This window comes from Giraffa tippelskirchi, chromosome 2 (assembly GCF_054371585.1).
Source record: "Giraffa tippelskirchi isolate mGirTip1 chromosome 2, T2T-mGirTip1v1.2.pri, whole genome shotgun sequence".
Classification (NCBI taxonomy): domain Eukaryota; kingdom Metazoa; phylum Chordata; class Mammalia; order Artiodactyla; family Giraffidae; genus Giraffa; species Giraffa tippelskirchi.
Genome location: NC_137276.1, coordinates 87,998,358 through 88,020,742, shown reverse-complemented (window position 1 = coordinate 88,020,742; position 22,385 = coordinate 87,998,358). Strand labels below are relative to the sequence as shown.

At 35.6% G+C, this 22,385-nt stretch overlaps 1 protein-coding gene across 8 annotated transcripts in view; it reads right to left on the bottom strand.

Moving 5' to 3' along the window:
* The window catches only part of PLOD2 (procollagen-lysine,2-oxoglutarate 5-dioxygenase 2), a 107,353-nt gene that overhangs the window by 39,243 nt on the left and 45,725 nt on the right, over window positions 1-22,385 (bottom strand). For all 8 annotated transcript variants that reach the window (XM_081573952.1, XM_081573953.1, XM_081573954.1 and 5 more), the window contains 4 exons: window positions 19,973-20,064; window positions 17,277-17,413; window positions 5,585-5,748; window positions 1,654-1,766 (listed from right to left, as the gene is read on the bottom strand). In XM_081573952.1, the coding sequence (XP_081430078.1) occupies window positions 1,654-1,766; window positions 5,585-5,748; window positions 17,277-17,413; window positions 19,973-20,064 (506 nt within the window). The remainder of the gene's footprint in view (window positions 1-1,653; window positions 1,767-5,584; window positions 5,749-17,276; window positions 17,414-19,972; window positions 20,065-22,385) is intronic.

Below are 22,385 nucleotides of genomic sequence, written 5' to 3'. Positions count from 1 at the left end.
CATCTGGTCCCACCAATTCATGGCAAACAGATGGGGGAAAATTGGAAACAGTGGCAAATTTTATTTTCTTTGGCTCCAAAATCACCACAGATGGTGACTGCAGCCATGAAATTAAGACACTTGCTCCCTGGAAGACAACCTAATCATAAACATTAATCTACTTTACAACCTTATTCTCAATGGATCAACTTTTCAGCTACATTGCTCTGAAATAATATTCCTAAAATTGTCTTTGCACACTATTACAGATGGAATGTTTGTGTTCCCTGAAAATTCATATGTTAAAGCCCCAAACTTCAGTCTCTCTTATCTCTCTCCACCATGTGGAATGCAGCAAGAAGGTGGCTGCCATCTACAAGCCAAGAAGAGAGTTCTCCCCAGAAGCCAACTATTCTGGCACCCCGATCTCAGACTTCTAGCCTCCAGAACTCTGAGAAAACAATTTCTGTTATTTAAGCCACCCAGTCCATGATATTTTGTTATGGCAAACCAAACAGACTAAGACACATGCTAACCACATTAAATCTTATGCCTAGAGAAAACATAAATAGGATTTATACAACTAAAAATACTGCCGACCCAGCAGTGAGATTTCAGAGGAAGCATCCTAAAACAAAAACAATTAAATAACACTCAGAGCACTTTCACTGTGGAATTACACTCAGAAAGACAGGCATCAAGCTGCAAGGGCTAGCACTCATGTCAAGAGTGGGTTTCTCCTCTTGAATGAGAGATCAAGTCCTCAGGCCGGTTGTGTCAGGCACATAAGAGACAGTAAAAAAAAAAAAAAAGAATAAAGTTTCTTAAGAATTATCTAATGAAAATATTTAGATAGTATTTATCAAAAATACAAAAGCAGACACAGTGGAAACTCACTCTAAAATATACTTAAAAAAAAAACAAAAAACACTTGTTTCCTAATGACAGTACCCTGAAACACACAACTGAATAAATTTTAGAACTGTATTAATTATACAAAATAAACTTATGGAACATTAACTTATATTAGGTAATTATAATGAAAATAGCATCAAATTAAAGAACTTTGTTTTTACTTTTCTCCAAAGTTCCATTTAAATTAATCTCAGGAATATTGTCCTTAGGGTTTAAGGCAAGGTGCTCTTGTTCCCAACATTCTTCCCCTTAATAAGAGAATTCAGATTTTTAGTAGAACACATGTGCTTGAAATAAAGAACAAAACTCCTCTGCATTTTGTGATATGGTGTGGTGTGTGGTTTAGTCACTAAGTCATGTCCAATACTGGTGACCGCATGGACTGTAGCCCACTGGGCTCCTCTGTCCATGGGATTTCTCAAGCAAGAATATTGCAGTGGGTTGCCATTTCCTTCTCCAGGGATCTTCCTGACTCAAGAATCTAACCTCGGTCTCCTGCATTGCAGGCAAATTCTTTACTGACTGAGCCACCAGAGAAACCCTTTCCATATTATGTGTAGCCAAATATGTTCTGATCAAAGAAAAGTATAAGATAGTATTTTGTGAGACTTCCAGATAGGCTTCTTAGAGTTGACACAACTGAGATGGTCCCTTATTTATTATTCTGCCTGTAAAATTGCCCAGAATATGGATGCAATGACTGGAGTACCAGTAGCCACTTGAACCCAGATATTACATTGAAAGTGAGCTATTACCTACCCTCTTCAGTGGATCAATGTAAATTTTAGTGTAAAATAACTGATCATCATCATTATCCTGGAGATTCCACTGTTGAACTATACGGTTGATATAAGGAGCATAACCAATAAATCCTGCAATAGAAAAGAGAATGAATAGAGGATTTAGAATTCAAAGACCAAAACTCATGTCTGTGTTAATTTCATAGACCAGCTGCATAAATTTGTAAAGCTTAGTCCTAATCCATAGTTTAGAATTTTACAGCTCACCATGAGAGAAGTATGAGTTATTGAGTGTCCTCTGTTTCATATATAAATTCAAACAGAAAAAGTTTTTACTACCAAGTGCAAATAAAAGACTCTCTTTGGATAAAAACATTTCCCAAATTAATTTTTAATTCATTTATTTTTAATTAAAGGACAACTGCTTTACAATATGGTATTGGTTTCTGCCATACATCAACATGAACCAGCCATAGGTATACATATGTCCCCTCCCTCTTGATCTTCTGTCCCACCTCCCACTTCATCCAACCCCTCTAGGTTGTCACAGAGCAACGGTTTGAGTTCCCTGAGTCATACAGCAAATTCTCACTAGCTATCTGTTTTACATATGGTAGTGAATATGTTTCCATGCTACTACAACTCATCCATTCAAACCATCTCCCCAAATTAACTGATAGAAGAGAAGGAACTAATGTTTTCGAAGACGTGTCAGGGAAAAAAGAGTTACTAGGAAAAAATGAGAATCAGAGGAATTTTCTTTTTTCTGAAATGCTGTTCTTAGATCCTGTGTAAAAGATTCACTGTTTCTGAAAAAAACAAAAAATCTCTACTACAGTGGTTTTAATGTCAGTGCCAGAGATGCTAACGCAATCAAAAGAATGTTGGATTTGTCACTGACTGCAAACATCCCAAAGAAATTTTATATCTAGGACATTTTGGGAAATTTTCCTTCACTGAGCTAGTCATTACTATGTCTGCTAAACCATTTTCTGGCTAGGTTTTGTCATGGTCTGGAAAAAGGAAGTCTAAAATTGGACTTTTTACCTTGGCCTTAGAGCACAAATATTAAATATGCCAACAACAGTTGTCTGTAAAAGACACAGACAACAGGATCATTTTTCCCTGTGTTTGAGTCTTCCTCCGAATTTCAGAAATGCAGCCAAACTGCTATGTTTCATTGATATGCAATACTTTTTAACAAGGAGCAATTTTACTCCTGAGTATTGAAAGGAAACCTAACTCATTATCCCAAAATTAAAATGTCCTCATAGTAATAAAAGAATTAAAAGAAATAGGCAGGAATTTTATTGTTAACTAGAGAAAACAAGACAAAATGAAAACATGACTAAATCAATCACTGGTGGCTCATTTTTTCCTCATTTTTGCCAAATTAGAAAAATCCTAAAACACTGAAAAATATATATTTTTTAACTCTTAAAACCAGTCTTCTGTGATAAAAAAACATGTCTAAGCAGCAAACATATGACATTTGCCAATGGTTTATATTACTGTTTTTCAAAAATTAGGTTTCCTTATCCTTTTTATAAATTACAAATGTCCTTAAAAATGAGAAGGAATTACATTTATTTTCATAGCATGTGATATGTAGTTTATGGTTTACATTTTTCTATTAAACTGCCATACTATTTCAGAAGAGTAAATTTTCTAATATTCCACCATTTTCCTCATAAGGAAACATGTTTACTCTCCATGATGATTTTTTTAATTAAATGAGGTACACACAAACAAAACTCATGTCTCTTAAATAACTCTCTATATCATTCATAAATTTACATAAACTTTTACTGAACATACTTAGATTTTCTAGCATTTCTTTAATTATTCTGACTACAGAAAGAATAAGGATGATGTTCTGATATCCCTCTCTGATCACTTTTGGGCTTCCCTAGTGGCTCAGATGGTAAAGAATTTGCCTGCAATGCAGGATACCTGGGTTCGATCCCTGAGTCAGGAAGATCCCCTGGAGCCAGTAATCGAAACCCACTCCAGTATTCTTGCCTGGAGAATTCCATGGAGAGGACTCTTGCAGGCTACATTCCATGGGTTTGCAAAGAGTTGAACATGACTGAGAGACTAACACTTTAATTTTTCATGATCACTTTCTCACTTATAAACACATCCTCCTTAATTAAACTTGCTCTCAAAGGCACTCACTAGTTTTACTGTTTCCAAAGTACTATGCCTCTGTTTGAAATTTAGATTTTTGAGTAAATATTTCACTATCTAGATTTTACATATGTTTCACTAAGCATGTCATGTTTAGAAAAACTAATAAATACAAAGTAAAACTCATCCCAGAATTCCATAGCTAAGTGGCTTTTAATCTATCTAGGACTTACGATAAAAGATAAGACATGTGTCACTGGGGGTCTGACAGTTGGGGGCAGATGGAGCTCTCATTCTCATTTAAAATTGCCCAGACAGAGAAGTCAAAAGCAGGCAGCCATCTTTACTGTAAATCTAAGAGGACAATGTGACCAATATGAGAAACCCTAGGTTCTGACTTGAATGTTGAAGTAAAACCCAAAGATGGTAGATAAATTAGGAGAAAAAGAAAATGGTCAGGAGATCCCCAAAACCATCAACGACAAATGTATTGAAGAGAAAAAAGTGAGCTGAAACTTGGCAGTATACACTAAGATTTAAGGTTTCAGACGAGCAAATTTATATGGGCTGATGGAGTTCCAAAGAATCACCATGGAAATGGGTTTCTAAAAAAAAATGCAGCTGAGTAGAGCTGTAACTGTGTCATCTCAGAGAAACTAAGTTACTTGCCAAAAGTTTCATATACAAAAGTAACTGAGCGAAGTCTAGAACCCAGATATGCTATCTCAAGCAGCACTTATTTGAACTGGCCTGAATACAATCAGTTATTTTATGTAATTCACAATAAAATCTGTCTTTCCAGTGTGGCTTGCAATTTCCACCCAACATTGTTTCTTTGACAAGTTACCCGTTCTAGATCCACGTTTTCTGCCCGTATTTTTATATTAATCTCAGTCTAAAGAAATAAAATAATGTCTAAAGTCAAACTTCATTTTATTTTTTGATGGGAGGGGGAAACTTGATCATTTATTTCTTAATTCATAGTTGTATAGCTAAGGCAGTACTTTAAGTTCACCTAGGCACTCAATGTTGAATCTTATTGACTAGGGATTTCAAGACAAATCATTTACTCTGATATATTTAAAATAAGAAAATAAAACTGAAAGAAAGTCAAAGTGTTAGTTGCTCAGTCGTGTCCGACTCTTTGCGACCCCATGGAATGCAGCCCACCAGGCTCCTCTGTCCATGGAATTCTCCAGGCAAGAATACTGGAGTGGGTTGCCATGCTCTTCTCCAAGGGATCTTCCTGACCCAGGGATCAAACCTGGATCTCCTGCATTGGCAGGCAGATTCTCTACCATCTGAGCCACCAGGCCACTTGTTTAAAGTATAGATAAAATTAATGTCTATTTTTTAAAGCGACTCAAGTGTAGCTTGCACTTTTTCCTAAGTAAGGGAATTTACTAAGCCCATTAACCTAGAGCCAGCAAATTCTTAATGAAATTATAGTCAGAAGACCAGAATCCCTGTAGTTTTTCCTTTAATAACTGAATGTCTAGTGGAGAAGTCAATTAAATTGGGGAAACACAGTTTTCTCATTTGTAATGTAGAAATAATAACATTTACACATAAATAACATTTACACTAGTAATAACACATTACTAGTGTTTATAGGACCATCATATGATATAATAGATGAGAAAATGTTTTGTCAACTATAAAACGCACTGTGAATTTAAACAGATATAATTTTTCCATAGTAATAAGAAGATAATGGTTATTTAAAACATGTCTGTAGTTACATATTTCTTAAAAAGGTGGTTTCCTCAATATTTTAATCCATGACTCACATTATACTTTTCTTCTAGTGTCTTACTCACCTCCTGAATTCAGGTAGCGTTTCCCAATGTGCACAATGGGATACTTGTCTGCTAGTCTTTTATCTGGCCACAGGATTCCATCAGCTGCAAAGACCACTTTGTGGTTTGACTTTTGAAACTTTTTTAGAACTTCTTCTGGACCACCAGCAAATATAACATTAAAGCTGTTTGATGAGGGGGAAAAAAAGAAGTTTTAAAATACAGTTGTCGAAATTTAGAGATATAAACCAAGAGATTATTTTTCTCTAATAAAAATCAGAATTTAGAATCCAACATCAGATTAATTCCAACTATTTGCAGAGTAAACCAAACAAGTCTCCCCCAACTTAAATTATATGGATTGTATTAAGTTATATATAAGTGTTTATGTTGGCAATGAAGTCCAAATAAAAGACAGCTTTTTTAGTATTAGTCTTAATTTTTTTAATAATCATTTACTCTCCAAAATCAAAATTCCAAAAAGTGTTGAAAAGTTAAACATCAGTAAATAATGGAATCCCCTTATGTTAATTGGGCACATGGCTAAAGACTACTCTGAAGCCTGACCATTACACATGACCAAGTCTGTCCAGAGGAATGTGAGTGGAACTAGTGTGTTCATGCTTCCAAGTCCTGGGCTTTAAAAAGGAAGCTGCCTACCCTCTGTTTCCTCTTTCCCTTTCATGGTGAACCAGACTTTACAAGTAAAAATTACTTGACATACTCACCCCCACCAGATAGTTCACTTCTGAATCTTTTTTTTTTTTTAAAGGAGATTAAAATGTTGCTAATGTGAAACTAAATTTAGTAATTATGCGTAGGCAGTTTTTAAAAATTAGTAAAAGTAAAGTTGGATTTAGAGAGCTACACCATTTTTTTTCATTCTAAATTGTCCGAGAGAATTTCAATTTTATCATTGCTTTTTATCTGTTACAAAAAAATAACTTCAAAATTAAAACATATCTATCTATCTACATATATATACTTACGTGTATATATGTACATATTTGGCATATAATTTTTTCTTTCTTTTAGGATCAATGGGTAGAACATTTTTAATACCATTAATAATATAATCATAAAGTGATTCAGTTTGCACAATCTGAAGTCTAACAGATGGGTTTCTAATTCCAATTCCAGCTCTATCACTTGCTATCTGAGTAATCATTGGAAAGTTAGTAACAAACTCTCTATGCTTCTGTTTCTTTAAGCATAAAATGGTGGGGAAAGTAGTGCTTATATCTCATCAAGCTATTGTTACAAAAATTAAAAATTAACACCATAATAATCTTTCAAAAACATTAACAAAATTAACATTTTTGTTACTATAAGAAAGGGAGCTGAAGAAATGAGAGGCAGGACAAAAACTTACTTTTAAATTTACACAAGCCTGTACTTTTAAATAATTTTATTTTTAGCCAAAGACACATTTTAAGATAAATTTTAAATCAGAATAAATTTGTTCTGAATAAAACCTCAAGCCAACTCCCCTCCATGTTTATTTGAAAAACTGAATTAATCTGACTTCACAAAATATTTATATAAATATATCAAGTTTCTCTTTTTCTTATAAATAAGTACAGCTGATTTCATAAGTATGACCACTTTAGATTTCTGCCTTGTAGGATAACCCTATCTTTTCTAACAGGGGTATTTTCCTCAAGACTACTAGTTGCTGATATAATTTTCTTTTTTAAATACTGAGGATTAGGAAATAAAACTAGCTTTATAAGACCAGTTACCAGGGTAACTAAGCCCTGAGAGGTAAGGCAAAAAGCCAAACCCTCTGAGGCACAGGACCCCATAAATTGTCTGGGGAGATGGATAAAAAAGAGCTCATTATGTCAGAGAATCATGTGATTGGAGACTTGGACCAAACTGATTCAGATATTTTGCAGGTAGCATCATGTATTCAAACTTTCCTGGTGGCTCAAAGGTAAAGAATCTGCCTGCCAATGCAGGAAACATGGGTTTTATCCCTGGGTTGGCAAGATCCCCTGGAGGAGGCCATGGCAACCCACTTCAATATTCTTGCCTGGGAAATTCCATGGATGGAGGAGCCTGGCTGGCTACAGTCCATGGAGTCGCAAAAAGTCAGACACAACATAGAAACTAAACAACAACAAATATCATGTATTCGAAGTTATAAAGCTACGGTTGCCAAATGATTGTTCTGTCTTTGTAACACCAGTGAAGGACTTAATATCTCCACAGTATATCTCAAACTATTAGCAAAAGTCAACAGCTGGAAAAGGAGGAGTTGTGGGCAATTTGTATTCTGATAATTTAACAATTTTATAAGTAGGCATTACCTTTATAACAAAAAGCAATTCCTGTGGATCAAAATGTAAAAGGCAAAAATTCTCTTCACATAATTCAAGTAAGGATTTGACTTTAAATAAAAATGTAAGGTTGCTGAAACTTTCTCATTTCATTCTAGTAGCATTGCTATTTCTGTCTTGAAGTACTTTAGAAAAGTTTTTTTGAACCGATTTAAAACTTTTCAAAGGGCAAGAAAGTTTTTCTACTTAAAATGACTTTAGTCACATCAACCCAAAAGGTCAAACTTTTTAAAAAATGCCCACAACAGTCATAAAAATAATGCTCATAGGAATTTGATACATTTAAATGTGAAGAATAAGATAAAACTTTCCACAGTTCACTGTGGTAAATATTCCTGGGTCCTGCAAAAACCATACGGTTTTCACCTTATGTGGTCATACTGAGCCCTCTACCAGACACGTCAGTGTTCTATCTCTGACAGGTCATTGAAACTTTTACAAGCATTTGTCCTTCTGTGTTTCCATTTTCTGTGGCACCATCAACCATACAGTGACTCAAGCTGAAAATCTTTCATTCAGCCCTGCCTCTTCCCTTTCCATGGCCTCTCTCATCAAATCTTTCTCCAGAACCCATTGAGCCCATCTACTTGATCTATTTAGAATTTAAAGCCTCTCCACTGCTACTAGAAGACACTGGACTAGATTAATTCAAAAATCTTACAAGCCTCCCCATCACCCATCCCCTCTAATAAGGACGATCTGACAAACTCTCTTGAAAACCTTTCTGTGCCAGTCCTTGACTGGATCAGTCCCTTGACTGGATCAGAACTATGGTCTAAAGTGGGATTCAGCAAATATTTACTATCTAGGCATTGGAGAAGGAAACGGCAACCCACTCCAGTGTTCTTGCCTGGAGAATCCCAGGGATGGGGGAGGCTGGTGGGCTGCCGTCTATGGGGTCGCACAGAGTTGGACACGACTGAAGAGACTTAGCAGCAGCCTTTTAGAGAAAATTCCTTAGGCTTTGAGGGCAATATGGTCTCTGCTGGATGACTCAATTCTGCCATTGTGGTACAATGCAGCCATAGGCAATATGTAAATAATTGAACACACTTGTGCTACAACAAAAGTATTTACAGAAAAGAGCCTGGGCCAGACCACAGCTTACCAAACCCTGGCCTGTAAAATAAAATCTAAATGAATCAGACTTACATTAATTTTCCATTAAATAACTTGTTCTGAAGTCACATTGAATTATTTGATCTGTCTTCTATGTCTTTAATCATGATGTTTCATCAGCTTAGCATGCCTTTTCCCAATAGGATCCAAACCACTCACCCTCATCCAAATCTCACCACCTCTACAAACCTCTACGTGAGCAACATAAATGGAAAAGATAATTTCCATCCTATTAATCCCCACAGCTCCTTTCCTCTCTTTTCCCACAGAATGTTTCATTTTTTACTCGTCATGGACAGGGAAGACTGGCGCGCTGCAGTCCATGGGGTCGCAAAGAGTTGGACACGACTGAGCAACTGAACTGAACTGAAATTCATGCTGGCAGTGACTATTTATACTAGACTGCTTTGTCTTCCTTCATATGCCAAATACAACACTTTATTCGTCTGTGTATTATTCCCCTAAGTCAGAGAGGAAAACAACAGAAGTGTTTCCTAATCTTATTTATTTGTTCCTCCCCAACCCACACTTCATTCATCATCACTGATATAAATTTAAGCCAAAAGTTATGATCACCCAAACTATTAGCAGCTGGTTTTTAAAAGCTTAAAGTCTAATGAAGCATGCAAGAAGCAATACACCTGATAATTCTCTCCTTAATCATGTCTTCATCTTAAAAACATATCTATATTTTTCACAGATAATTGATGATAAAAACAATACTATAGAACCACTCTCCCCTCACCTAAAAGATAAAGCAGTTGAAAATGTCTACTCACTTGAACTTGCGGAATAAATTACAAAATAATCACAAGAGAAATGATTAAATTTATCGTAGGAATTTTGAAGGAAGGGGAAGGAACAAACTCGGACAAAGTAGGGACTATTTTAAAAACAACTACTGGGAGGATTTTCTTAATGGTATATAATTTCATTTTCTGAATATAATACTCCTACTGAGGCTGGGTTGAGGTAGGAGTCAGATGAGGACACTGCCCGGGTGGAGAGTCATTTTCTCCAGACAGTTTCCTGAGAGTAGCCAAGTCCTGAGGTAACTCCTAGCAGACAGGGCAGCCAAGGAGACACTGTGGCAAGACCTCAAGCTGCTCAAAGCTGCTAGCTATCTGTGGGACCACAAGTCATCATCACCTGGCGCCTCTGAATCAGTCTCTTTACTTGTAAAATAAATAGTTAAATGAAAATCTCCCTCTAATTTTAAATGATAGTTAAATTTATCTCTGCAACATTAGAACTTTCAAATCTGATACATATTTAGTGCACAGTAAGTATGGTAAAGAACCTGCCTCCCGATGCAGGAGACGTGAGACTAGGGTTTGAGCCCTGGGTCAGGAAGATCCTCTGGAGGAAGGCATGGCAACCTACTCCAACATTCTTGCCTGGAGAATCCCATGAACAGAGTAGCCTGGCAGGCTAGAGTCCATAAGGTCACACAGAATCAGACATGACTGAAGTGACAGCACACACATATGTGCACAAACACACATGCACACACAACCAAGTATTCATTGAATCAGTGAAGAAAGCAAGAAGCTTTTTTTCATTCCCCAGCAATTATTATTATGTAGCTACAATACTATTATTATTATGTAGCTACAATACCATTATTATTATGTAGTATCATTATATAATATTACTACATATTCTACACAATATTGGAGAAGGAAATGGCAACCCACTCCAGTATTCTTACCTGGAAAACCCCATGGACGGAGAAGCCTGGTGGGCTATAGCCCATGGGGGCACAAAGAGTCGGACACGACTGAGCGACTTCACTTTGTCACTTTATACACAATACATACAATATACTATATACAATAATATATACATATGATTATGTAATGTTACATTATTATTATGTAGCTATGCCAGAAAACACATCCAAAGCTATGGATAGAAAAGCCTATCCAGAGGGTAAGATTTCTGTCCCAGTCAACTTCTGCCCCACCACCAATCCAGCCATAGCAGCTAGCACCATATTTTACACAGTAACAGATGCTTAATAATACATATTTACTCAAAAAAAAAAAAAAAAAAGATCCAAGGAGTAGGTAATCTGGTTTGTAGATAATCTAGTTTGCGGAAAACCTGGTTTATGTCTACACACAAAAAGTAGAAAAATTAGTACCATTTATCTAGCTATGTATAAACAACCAATCCTTCTTTTGTATACAGTCTGGTTCTTCCTTATTCCAACATACCCACTAATACAGCCAGTAAACACTAATAAGAACATTTGAACAATTTTTTTAAAAAGTCATTCATTTCCCATGTAATTCCTAATCATATTTCACATCATGGATGAGCCTGAAGGCAATGCAGTATGTTTAAGTGACAGCTAAAGATTTTAACCTTTCCTTAAAATACAAGGGAAAAAATTAAAAAGCCATGTAGAAACTGAAAACTCTGATGTGTTTTGGCTTTCCTTCATACTAATATAATGAAATATTGCCCATTGCTAATGACTAGGCTCTTGGTGGTTGCACACATAAACTGTCCTCATTGCCAAGAAGAAATCTATCAATAAATCTGCCATAATTAGTTAAAATTGTAGCCATCAATCTTAAAAAGCTTTGCTTTCAGAAAAATTTTACTCTGTCTTCTGTATAAACTGTGTGTTAGTTAGCTGCTCAGTTGTGTCCAACTCTTTGCAGCCCACCAGGCTCCTCTGTCCATGGGATTCTCCAGGCAAGAATACTGGAGTGGGTTGCCATTTCCCTCTCTAATGAAATATCTAAGGCAATATAAAATGTAGGCATATTGGGAATGTAGCCTAAATTATGAAAGATATAACATGGTTATTTCATAGAATAAAATAAGATAGGATCTGGTCACCTATAGAATTTTAATAAATACAAATTATATTTCCTATAACAATGACAAAATCATAAAAACTGTGTTCACAAACAACTAGCAAAATGATCCAATAAAAACATAATCTTTCCCAATTTTCTAAAAGTAAATGATTCTGAAGAGATTATGCCAATGTTTGACCATGAAGATAAATTTTTGTCTAAATTAGGTCAATTCAGTTTTGGGTCTGCAGTACAATATGAGATTCTTTGAGGGTGGGATCTTTGTGTATCTCTTTTTCTGTAGTGTTAAGCTCAGTACCTGGGTCAAAGTTTTTGCTCAAAACATGTATTCTGAATGCCAAGTGAAAAATCTGCTCACTGGTATCACTTTTTCTAATATTTAATTAGAAGCAAAAGAAACAAACATTGGTCAACACTGGAAAGATCAAAAGCAGCAGCAGCATTTTCAGTTTCTAACCAACAATCAATTTTTAAAATACTTTCTATCTTTGAGATTTAGAAAGTTTGGATGCTTTCCTGCCTTTATAAGTTATTCCAAAAAAAAAAAAAAAAAGTCATTCCATTTCTCCAAATGAATGAAGAAAAAAAATCTTTACAAATAGTTTTAAAGCATCCATCATACTTCTGCCTCTTGAAAAATGCTTCTCTGTCTTTTAATGCAATTCACTCTTACCTAGTATTTATTGATTCCTTGCTAAATATCCTGACAATACGCAAATCAGGTATAGCCCTCAGTTTCACTATCTGAAGCATAAAAACAATTACAATTCAATATGATGAGTGAACAGAAGTTAGCAATGTATAATCAAAGTGAGAGAATAGTATATATTCTATATATGCTAACAGCAAAGATTTCTGTGACTAAGCTTATCCCTGTATTTTCAGTGAGTGTTTACTGAATCCCATAACAGAGTCATTTAGAAAACTACTATCAGGTTGGTGCAAATGTAACTGCAGTTTTTGCATTGTTGAATTTGCTGTTTGATAGTGGCTGCTGCTGCTGCTGCTGCTAAGTCGCTTCAGTCATGTCCGACTTTGTGCCACCCCATAGATGGCAGCCCAAAAGGCTCCTCCATCCCTGGGATTCTCCAGGCAAGAACACTGGAGTGGGTTGCCATTTCCTTCTCCAATGCATGCATGCATGGTAAGTCACTTCAGTTGTGTCCAACTCTGTGCGACCCCATAGACGGCAGCCCACCAGGCTCCTCTGTCCACAGGATTCTCTAGGCAAGAATACAGGAGTGGATTGCCATTTCCTTGACAGTGGAATATATTCTAAATAAATGTGGCTATGTTATACATCATTTGAATGCACATTTCTAGCTTTAGCTTTTGCAAAAGACATTACTTGCTGTTTATTTTATATTTACTTTAGACTAGGGGAATGATGTTAGATGAAAAGCAAATTCAAGTGATTTTCTTATTTGAGTTTAAAATGGGTCATAAAGCATGGAGACAACTCACAACATAAACAATGCATTTGGCCCAGGAACCACTAATACATGTACAGTGCAGTGGTGGTTCAAGAAGTTTTGCAAAGGAGATGAGAGCTTCGAAGACAAGGAGCTCAGTGACCGGCCATTGGAAGATGACAATGACCAACTGAGAGAATCACTGAAGCTGATCCTCTTAAACTACACAGGAAGTTGCTGAAGAACTCAACATAGACCATTCTACAGTCGTTCAGCATTTGAAGCAAACTGGAAAGGTGAAAAGCTCAGTAAGCAATTAAGTGGGTGCCTCATAAGCTGACTAAAAAGCAAATAAAATCAATGTTTTGAAGTGTTGCTTTCTCTTACTCCACACAACAACAACAAACCATTTCTTGATCAGATTGTGATGTGGGCTGAAATTTATATTTTGTGGTGGCACTGAATGTAAATGTCATTAATCAGATGCGCTTTTTACATAATGAATCCCAATATATGAAATATTTGAAAAGCATATTTGGTGGTGGTTACTGGACTCACCAAAATGGTTATTTCCTCTCTGAAAATATCTACCCCACGATTTTGGAATATAGCAACTCCTTGGTTCATTGAAGTATTTGCTTAAAGATGGTTAACTTTATGACTTTGAGGTAAGATAAAGGAATTGACTTTGCAATTTATAAGCTCTTGCTAAATAATGGTAGGAGTAAGGTAGACTGAATTTTTAAAAAGCTAGAATGGTAGTCGTATGTTACAATATTTGTCCCCAAAATCTCTATGAGCCTGCTTCAAAAGAGCTCGTCATACTTTGTCCAGTCCGTTAAAGTCATCAAATTCATTATATATACTGGTAGTTGTTCGAATCAAGAGGAGATCGTCAATTTCACAAAGCATCTTAATTGCAATAAAACACACACACACACACACTGCAGGGTGAAGTAACTTGAAAAAAAAGTTTGTGGTACTTTCTCATATGAAGAGTTTCAGTGTTCATTTTGTTTTAAGAATAACCCAAACCCTTGTTAAATATTTATTTACATCTAAATTAAATATTGGAGAAGGAAATGGCAACCCACTCCAATGTTCTTGCCTGGAGAATCCCAGGGATGGAAGAGCCTGGTGGGCTGCCGTCTATGGGGTTGCACAGAGTCAGACACGACTGAAGCGACTTAGCAGCAGCAGCAGCAAATTAAATATGGTAAATCTTAACTTGTATATTTATGAACACTGTCTCTAATTTTAAATGTTCATCCAAAAGTCAGTTTAGAATACGTATTCCCATGGAAGTGATGTTATAAGACTGCTTTCAAATTAATTCACAAAAGCTTGTCACAATGAACACTAGGGACCATTCTGAGATATGGGAAATGTTCCAGAATTGAGCAGTGACAATAATTCCACGACTCTGTAAATTTAATAAAAATTACTGAATTTTTCACTTAAAGTGAGCATATGTCAAGGTATATAAATCATATCTCAACAAAGCTATTTTCTTAAAGACTAAACTATTAAGTACATAAATCTCGTTTTTTTTTTCATATAGTAGTGACCTACACTTCCATAAGGAGAAGGCAATGGCAACTCACTCCAGTACTCTTGCCTGGAAAATCCCATGGACGGAGGAGCCTGGTAGGCTGCAGTCCACGGGGTCAGTAAGAGTCAGACACCACTGAACGACTTCACTTTCACTTTTCACTTTCATGCATTGGAGAAGGAAATGGCAACCCACTCCAGTGTTCTTGCCTGGAGAATCCCAGGGACGGCGGAGCCTGGTGGGCTGCTGTCCATGGGGTTGCACAGAGTCGGACACGACTGACGTGACTTAGCAGCAGCAACACTTTCATAAAACTAATTAGTACAGTTAAATTGTCCTTAAAAACTCACATAACAAATAGCAATTGGTTTGATTTACTAAAATAAGTATATTTTAGTAGCCTTAAGTGGAGGTAAGGCTAATTAGGAGATTAACAATTCTACTGCAAAATGGTTTTCCTATTTCAAATAATTTAGAGTCAAATTCATTTCTCCCTGACCTTGGATTACCCACAACTTCAACAGTACTGATCACTTGTCCACAATATTTTTTAAAGGGTATTGACTTTAAAAAAAAAAAAAAGAAAAGAAGAGCTCTATAGTGGTACCAATTGTCCATCCTTCTTATCTCGGTTACTGTCTCATCATCCTTAGGTTTCTCCAGGAAGACAGATATGGTGAGTCATGAAAGAGAAAATGTTACTGCTGCTTCTTAGACTAGAGCTTGGGGAGTTTGCACCTGCGTGATTTCAGTTAGCTGGCTCTTTTCACAGAGGCAGTTGTCAAGAAATTTTATCCACAGTTCACTGATATATTCCAAACCAGTGCCTGGCAAACACTGGACCTTGCATTAAAATTCTATTGTTATCTTTTGGTCACACTGGGTCTTAAAGTATCAACTAAATAAATAAACACAACCTCAAGCAGTCTTCAGATATCTCACAGTGTCCCTTTTCTTATCAGAAACCAACTGGCCCCTTACTAAACCAGTTTCCTCCAAGCTTAAATCTTAAATGAGGGGCTCCCTTAAATGGGAGGGGTAATCTGATAAAGGAGCAAAGGGTGAGGAAAAGGAGTTCTTCCTAAGATGCAGAAAGAGGTTTGGGAACCCAAAACCACTACTGGCTCATATGTGGTAACTTTTACAAGGAGAATTTGCCTCCAAGTGAAAATCAAAACGTATATGTGGCAAATTCAAGCTGACCAAAATGGCTGGTAATTTTAAACCAAACATACTCAATGTTTAATACAAACAGTTAGTATGAACATCCTGCTCTATTTTCCTAAAGGATTTATAGATTCTGTAGAAAACTTCTTGGTACACAAGCTAACCATCAATCTCATGTTGCAAGAATTAGTAACTATAAGCAGAACTTTATTTTTTCCTGGGAGACAATAGGGAAATTCTAAAGATGCAAATATATGAACCTTTCAAAATTTATAAGTGTTGATGGCACCAGAAATCCAGTATGTCTATTTTCAATTCAAAATTTCTGCCTTTATTTTACATTTACATAAAAAGCACTGTTCTTACTTTCATCTGTAATAATTTGTGGTTTTGGACTTTCAAACTGAGGGAGAGATATAAAAAATTCCCTAACTTAAAGCGGAAAATGCAAGATTTAAAATGATAACCAATGACCAAAAGATAAAAAAGAATGTAGGGAAAATGGTAGGAAAAAAGGTGTCTACCAATACTGCTTCATGACAACATGACATTATTAAAAACATAAGATAAGGAAACACAGCAGACATTCCACATTTAGTAGAAGAAAAGATATTTACATATGAGAAAGATTTTTCTTTCTTATTAAACATGTTTTTTTTAAAATTTTTCGCTTATAACTTACATGATCTATTTCCTCCTGAAAAACCAGAATCCACTGAGTTACTCTCTCAATAGAAATGTTCAATATGATCTTTATTCTATCTCAAATCAAGGTTAAGACATGAATTTCACAAAAATTTTAGCCTATATGCCCTATCTTCCCATTGGTATTTATGATAACTCATCAAATTTGATATTACTTAAATATGTCAGACCATGGTTTTATAATTATGAATAATATCTACTTTTTAAAACAATGATTCATTGTGAATAAAATAATTCAATATATCTTATGCAAGTATGAATTTCAACTCTTTTAAAATAATTTAATACAGACTTAGAAAGCCAAATGTTCGGGACTTCACTGGCAGTCCAATGATTAAGAATCCCACCGTCCAATACAGGGGACATGGATTAGATCCTTCATCAGAGGACTCAGATCCCACATGCCCTGGGGCAAGTAAGCCCATGCACCGCAAATAAAGAGAAGCCCATGCACTGCAATGCGCTGCAACTAAGACCTAGCACAGCCAAAAAACTTTTTTAATTTTAAATTAAAAAAAAAAAGTGTCTTCCAAAAGGATGGCACCAATTGACAACAAAAAAGCCACAGATTGTTTCTCTTACCATTCAGTAAACAAGACAACCAGATCCTCTTGATTAGCATAATGTTCCATGACTTCTTTCATCAATCTCACTTTTTGGCCCCCTCCAATAGTATTAATTCCATCACCACCTCTCCATTCTTCTCCTTGACCAAGGACCTGTAAATGAAATCAACATTTGATCCCCGGGCACAACTCAGGTTATGAAGTGTCATAAACACTGGAAGTCACCAGCAGCTTGTACAATATAACATAGCACCACTCTTTAAATGCTACACTCATGATGCTAGACAGAAAAAAAACTTGATGCCTAGATCAGGTCATAATTCTTTAATGTTATCCACCCCATAAAATGCCATTCTCAATTTTAACATTTCAAAAGCAGACACTAATCCCAGGAAGTTGGGGATTGGTAAGGGAAGCCACAGAAAGTATTTCTCACATCTTATTCTCTTTATTCAGACTGATATGAAAAGGAAAGAAAATGAAGAAACTTTCCAGATCACTTTTCAATCTGGCAGGAAATCTGTCTGATGAACAAGAATCTAATGCCGCTGCTGATGACAGGAGGTGGTGCTCAGGTAGTAATGTGAGCGATGAGTGGCTGAAAATATAGATGAAGCTTCACTGGCTCACCCGCGCTCACCGCCTGCTATGCAGCCAGGTTCCTAACAGGCCATTGACTGGTATCAGTCTCCGGCCTGGGGGTTGGGGGCTGCTGTACTAAAAGATTTGTGAATTCAGAGGCAATGAAATTAAGAATACAAAAGAAAAATATAAAATTAATTTAGAAAATAAATATTATTAATTCTAAATTTACTTACCATTGAGCCAAATACAAGCCTGGCTGGTAGAGCTTGTGGGACTCCCAGCCTCAGATCCCTAGTTAGCACTTCCTCACTACTTATATTGAAGAGAGAAAGAAACACTGGTGTGGGAATTTGGCTTCATATTGGGGCTAGTCTATTAGAACATTAGTTCTTGACCTAAAAATTGGCTTCCTCTGGCCCTTACATTTGTTATACTTCTGTTCCACAATCCTTTTGGACTTCTCCAATACTACAGTAATACTGGGCCTAAATATCTGAGCACCTACTCTGTGTAGTGCTGTGTCCATTAAGCTCTAGTCTCTTATTTTCTTTCCACTCCATCAGTGAGACAGACTTTAGTATGCATCAGAATCACACAGAGGGTTTGTTAAAACAGATTGCTGGGCCCAATCCTCAGTCTATGGTTCAGAAGGTGGGGAGAAGCCTAAGAAACCTCATTCCTATTTCCCAGCTGATGCTGATGTTGGTGGTCTGGGGTCCATACTTCAGAACCACATAATGGAAAGACAACAGGAGGATCAAAACCTCCAGAGTCAGACAAAGGGTGCTGGGGTCCAAGATTTGACCCGTTCAAGTTACATGCCCTGGGGCAAGTTTCCTGGCTCATAAGCAAAGTAATATCTACCTTACATGGTTTATATAATGAATCAATAGCATGCCATGTATAAAGGTTCTAACAGTGTCTCACACATTAGAAATATTCCACACTCTCTCCATTCTGAACCCTTATGATGTCCTTCATTGGATTTCAGAATTATTTTACCATAATTTTTCTCCATTTCCATGTAGGAAATATGGCAGTATTTCCTCTGTATCCCAACAAACTTCTCTAACGTATTTTCTCCTTTATCCTATATTAAACACCTAGATCTCTTTCTTTAGCAAAGTTAGCTTCTTTTAACAGTTGTTCTACATTAATATATGTACCTAGTCTTCTAGCAGTTATGTAGCAAATATTATCTTTTTTGTGCATTATATACTAGAACAGCTCACTTTTTCCCTAAGCAAAAAGCAATCCCTCTCTCCTTGTTTTTTTTTTTTAAGTTTTATTGTTTTGTTGTATAAATGTATTAAATTCATTTGTTTGTTTTCCTACCTTGGGATAGCTCCCTCTTCTCCTCTATATATGGAAAAGACTTAGCTGATACAGCCTTATTTCTATTAAAAAATAAATAACTTTAAAAAAACAAAGCAGGTCTTTCACAGCTGTTTACCAGTCCTACCAAATTTCCCAAGTTTCTTCTGACCATTTATCAATAAGATATTCTCCTAGAGATAAGTTATAAAGCCCTTTTATAATGTTACTAAATTCCTCTAAAACAAACAAAAAACAAGAAAAGCACCTCCCAATAATGGAACAGAAAAAGTATCTGCTTCACAGTAATGTTTCCAATTCTGCAATTCTCCTAAATGAAGAAATATACCAAGGTAGACAAACCCACTACAAAAAAAAAATCTTCAAAGTGAAAAAAATTACTGTCAAAGCTTAATTATGTTATACCCATATAAGACTCCTCAAAACAAATATATATGTATGTGTATATATATATACATAAATATATTTAAATATTTAAATATAAATATATTTAAATATACATAAATGTATATGTGTGTGTGTATATATATCCTTCTTTTGTTTTATAGAACATGTTTATACAAAGCATTAGCGAATACTAGGAAATTACTGTTTGAGTGGCAGAGTATTAACAAGGCTGAAACCTATCTTTAAAACAATCAAGTAAGTGTAAACTAACAGCAATTATATAATCAAATTTCATCTCCCTCCTGTGAATTATAGATCATGTTGCTGTTGTTATTGTTTTCACTATGAAAAATGTACTTCAGGCACACAGTCTAAAATCTCCATGAATTAAAAGATATACCATACCTTCACAGTATAATTGAAGTATTTGGCTGATTGCATAAATCGATGGAATCCATCACTTTCTTTTGTTGCTACAGTTATGACTAATAATTTATCTGCGAAGACAGAGGGAATAACATAAGACAGTTTACCAAGAGGCTAACTACTCACACTTTACAGAGATCACTACAGTGATTAGAGACCTCATTAAACCCATGGGAATGTTCTGGTTTGTTAGTCTACATGAGGCTAAACAAAGAGCTGTTGAAAAACCAGGCAATTAAAATTGGTTATATTACTACCAAATGACAGACTGTCAAATAATGAATTATTTTAATGGTTCAGTTCAATTCAGTCACTCAGTTGTGTCTGACTCTTTGCGACCCCATGAACCGCAGCACGCCAGGACTCACTGTCCATCACCAACTCCCGGAGTCCACCCAGACCCATGTCCATCGAGTGGATGATGCCATCCAACCATCTCATCCTCTGTCATCCTCTTCTCCTCCTGCTCTCAATCTTTCCCAGCATCAGGGTCCTTTCAAATGAGTCAGGTCTTTGCATCAGGTGGCCAAAGTTTTGGAGTTTCAGCTTCAACATCAGTCCTTCCAGTGAACACCCAGGACTGATCTCCTTTAGGATGGACTGGTTGGATCTCCTTGCTGTCCAAGGGATTCTCAAGAGTCTTCTCCAACACCACAGTTCAAAAGCATCAATTCTTCTGCCCTCAGCTTTCTTTATAGTCCAACTCTCACATCCATACATGACCACTGGAAAAAACATAGCCTTGACTAGATGGACCTTTGTTGGCAAAGTAATATCTCTGCTTTTTCAATTTTAATGGTAAGAAAGTACATTAATATTTAAGATAAAGCATGCCCTCAATGGAGGATTTCAGCACTAAGAGAAACACTTCCATAAAATTGCACAAGGTTTTATCTGTAAAGACAAACTCTCCTACATATTATCTAATCAACCAGCTTCACTGTCACCTATAAATCATCACTGATGAATACCCACATCAGTTAGGTTCAGAAAGACATTACATTCCTCAAAGCACACATACAAAACAAAAAGATCCAATCATGAGATTAATCCTAACTTTTTCAGATAAATTATGACAAATTGGGAAAAAATACTTAGAAACAGAATCTTAATATTTTTCCTATCAAAGAATGTTTGTAAATGTGAGGTCTATAAAATCCATATTTATATCACCTTCAATGTTTTGTTTTTTCTTTAAAGAATAAAAGGAATCGAAATCAACACTGCCCTAGTAAATACACAGCTTTGAGTCATCATTTTATAATGGATTATTATTTTCAATCTAACAAAATACCTCATCTTAATATAAGAAAATAGATTTAAGGAGTCATCTCAAATCACCTATAGAAGCTATTAAGGAAAAATGCCTATCAGGAAAAGACATGTTAGACAAATGCAAAAAAGAAACAAACGCATCAGAAAACACCAAAGGTGCTAGAGCATTTTCTTTTTTAAACCTTAGGGTATCAGAGGACAAGTGGACTAAGAAAGCAAAATTAACTAAGAAAGCAAAACGTTTTTTTGACATTCTAAGCACTGACTTATGTCATTTGACTCTCAATTACTGTTAGCAATAAGAAAAAATGTACAGTGTTATGTATCTCCTAAACAATAGACAACCATTGAAAATGAAATACACAGCATTAACGTATTATAACAATCAATTGAAAACTATTTCATATGATCCAAGGTAATCATCAAGTTTTGAAAATAAACAAAATATAAATAAGTGTAACACACATAAAGAAATCAATTCCAGCAAGTCAGTCAACAAAAAGGAAAACATTACCATGAAGATAAATATTAACATTCTTATATATTTTTCTAGAAATGTGTATTGCTCATATAACTTTCACCATTATGAGAAACAGATATTCAAGCAAAAATAAAAGTCATTTTGAGTAAAGCTGTCAGCACTTTTCCAATAAATTAAAAGCACTTTTCCAATAAATTATTCTTTTTAAAAAACAAAATTTCACTTGTAAAGTTTCAAACAGCGCTTAATCAATTAAGGAAACTTGACATATTATCATTCACAATAAATTCTGAATAAAAGAATACTAGATTCTATTTCATAAGAATAAAGGAAATACTTTTTAAGTACTTTTCATTGTCATAAAATGACTACATTTAAAGACAGCTTTCTTTATTAGCTTTTTCTACATAAATCATAGAGTATTAGCTATAAGTTTACAGATTTTGCCTAGATGGATTTTTATACTTATAATTTTCAACACAAAATTAAGAGCAAGGATTTCACCACCCTTAATAGGAAAGTAATGTTGGCCAGACCCTCAGGCAGACAGAAATATTACCTAATCTAATGACTCAGAATGCAAAACTAAAAATACGTAGCCTGACTGTGTCTGGCAATCCTATGCCAAATAAGGAC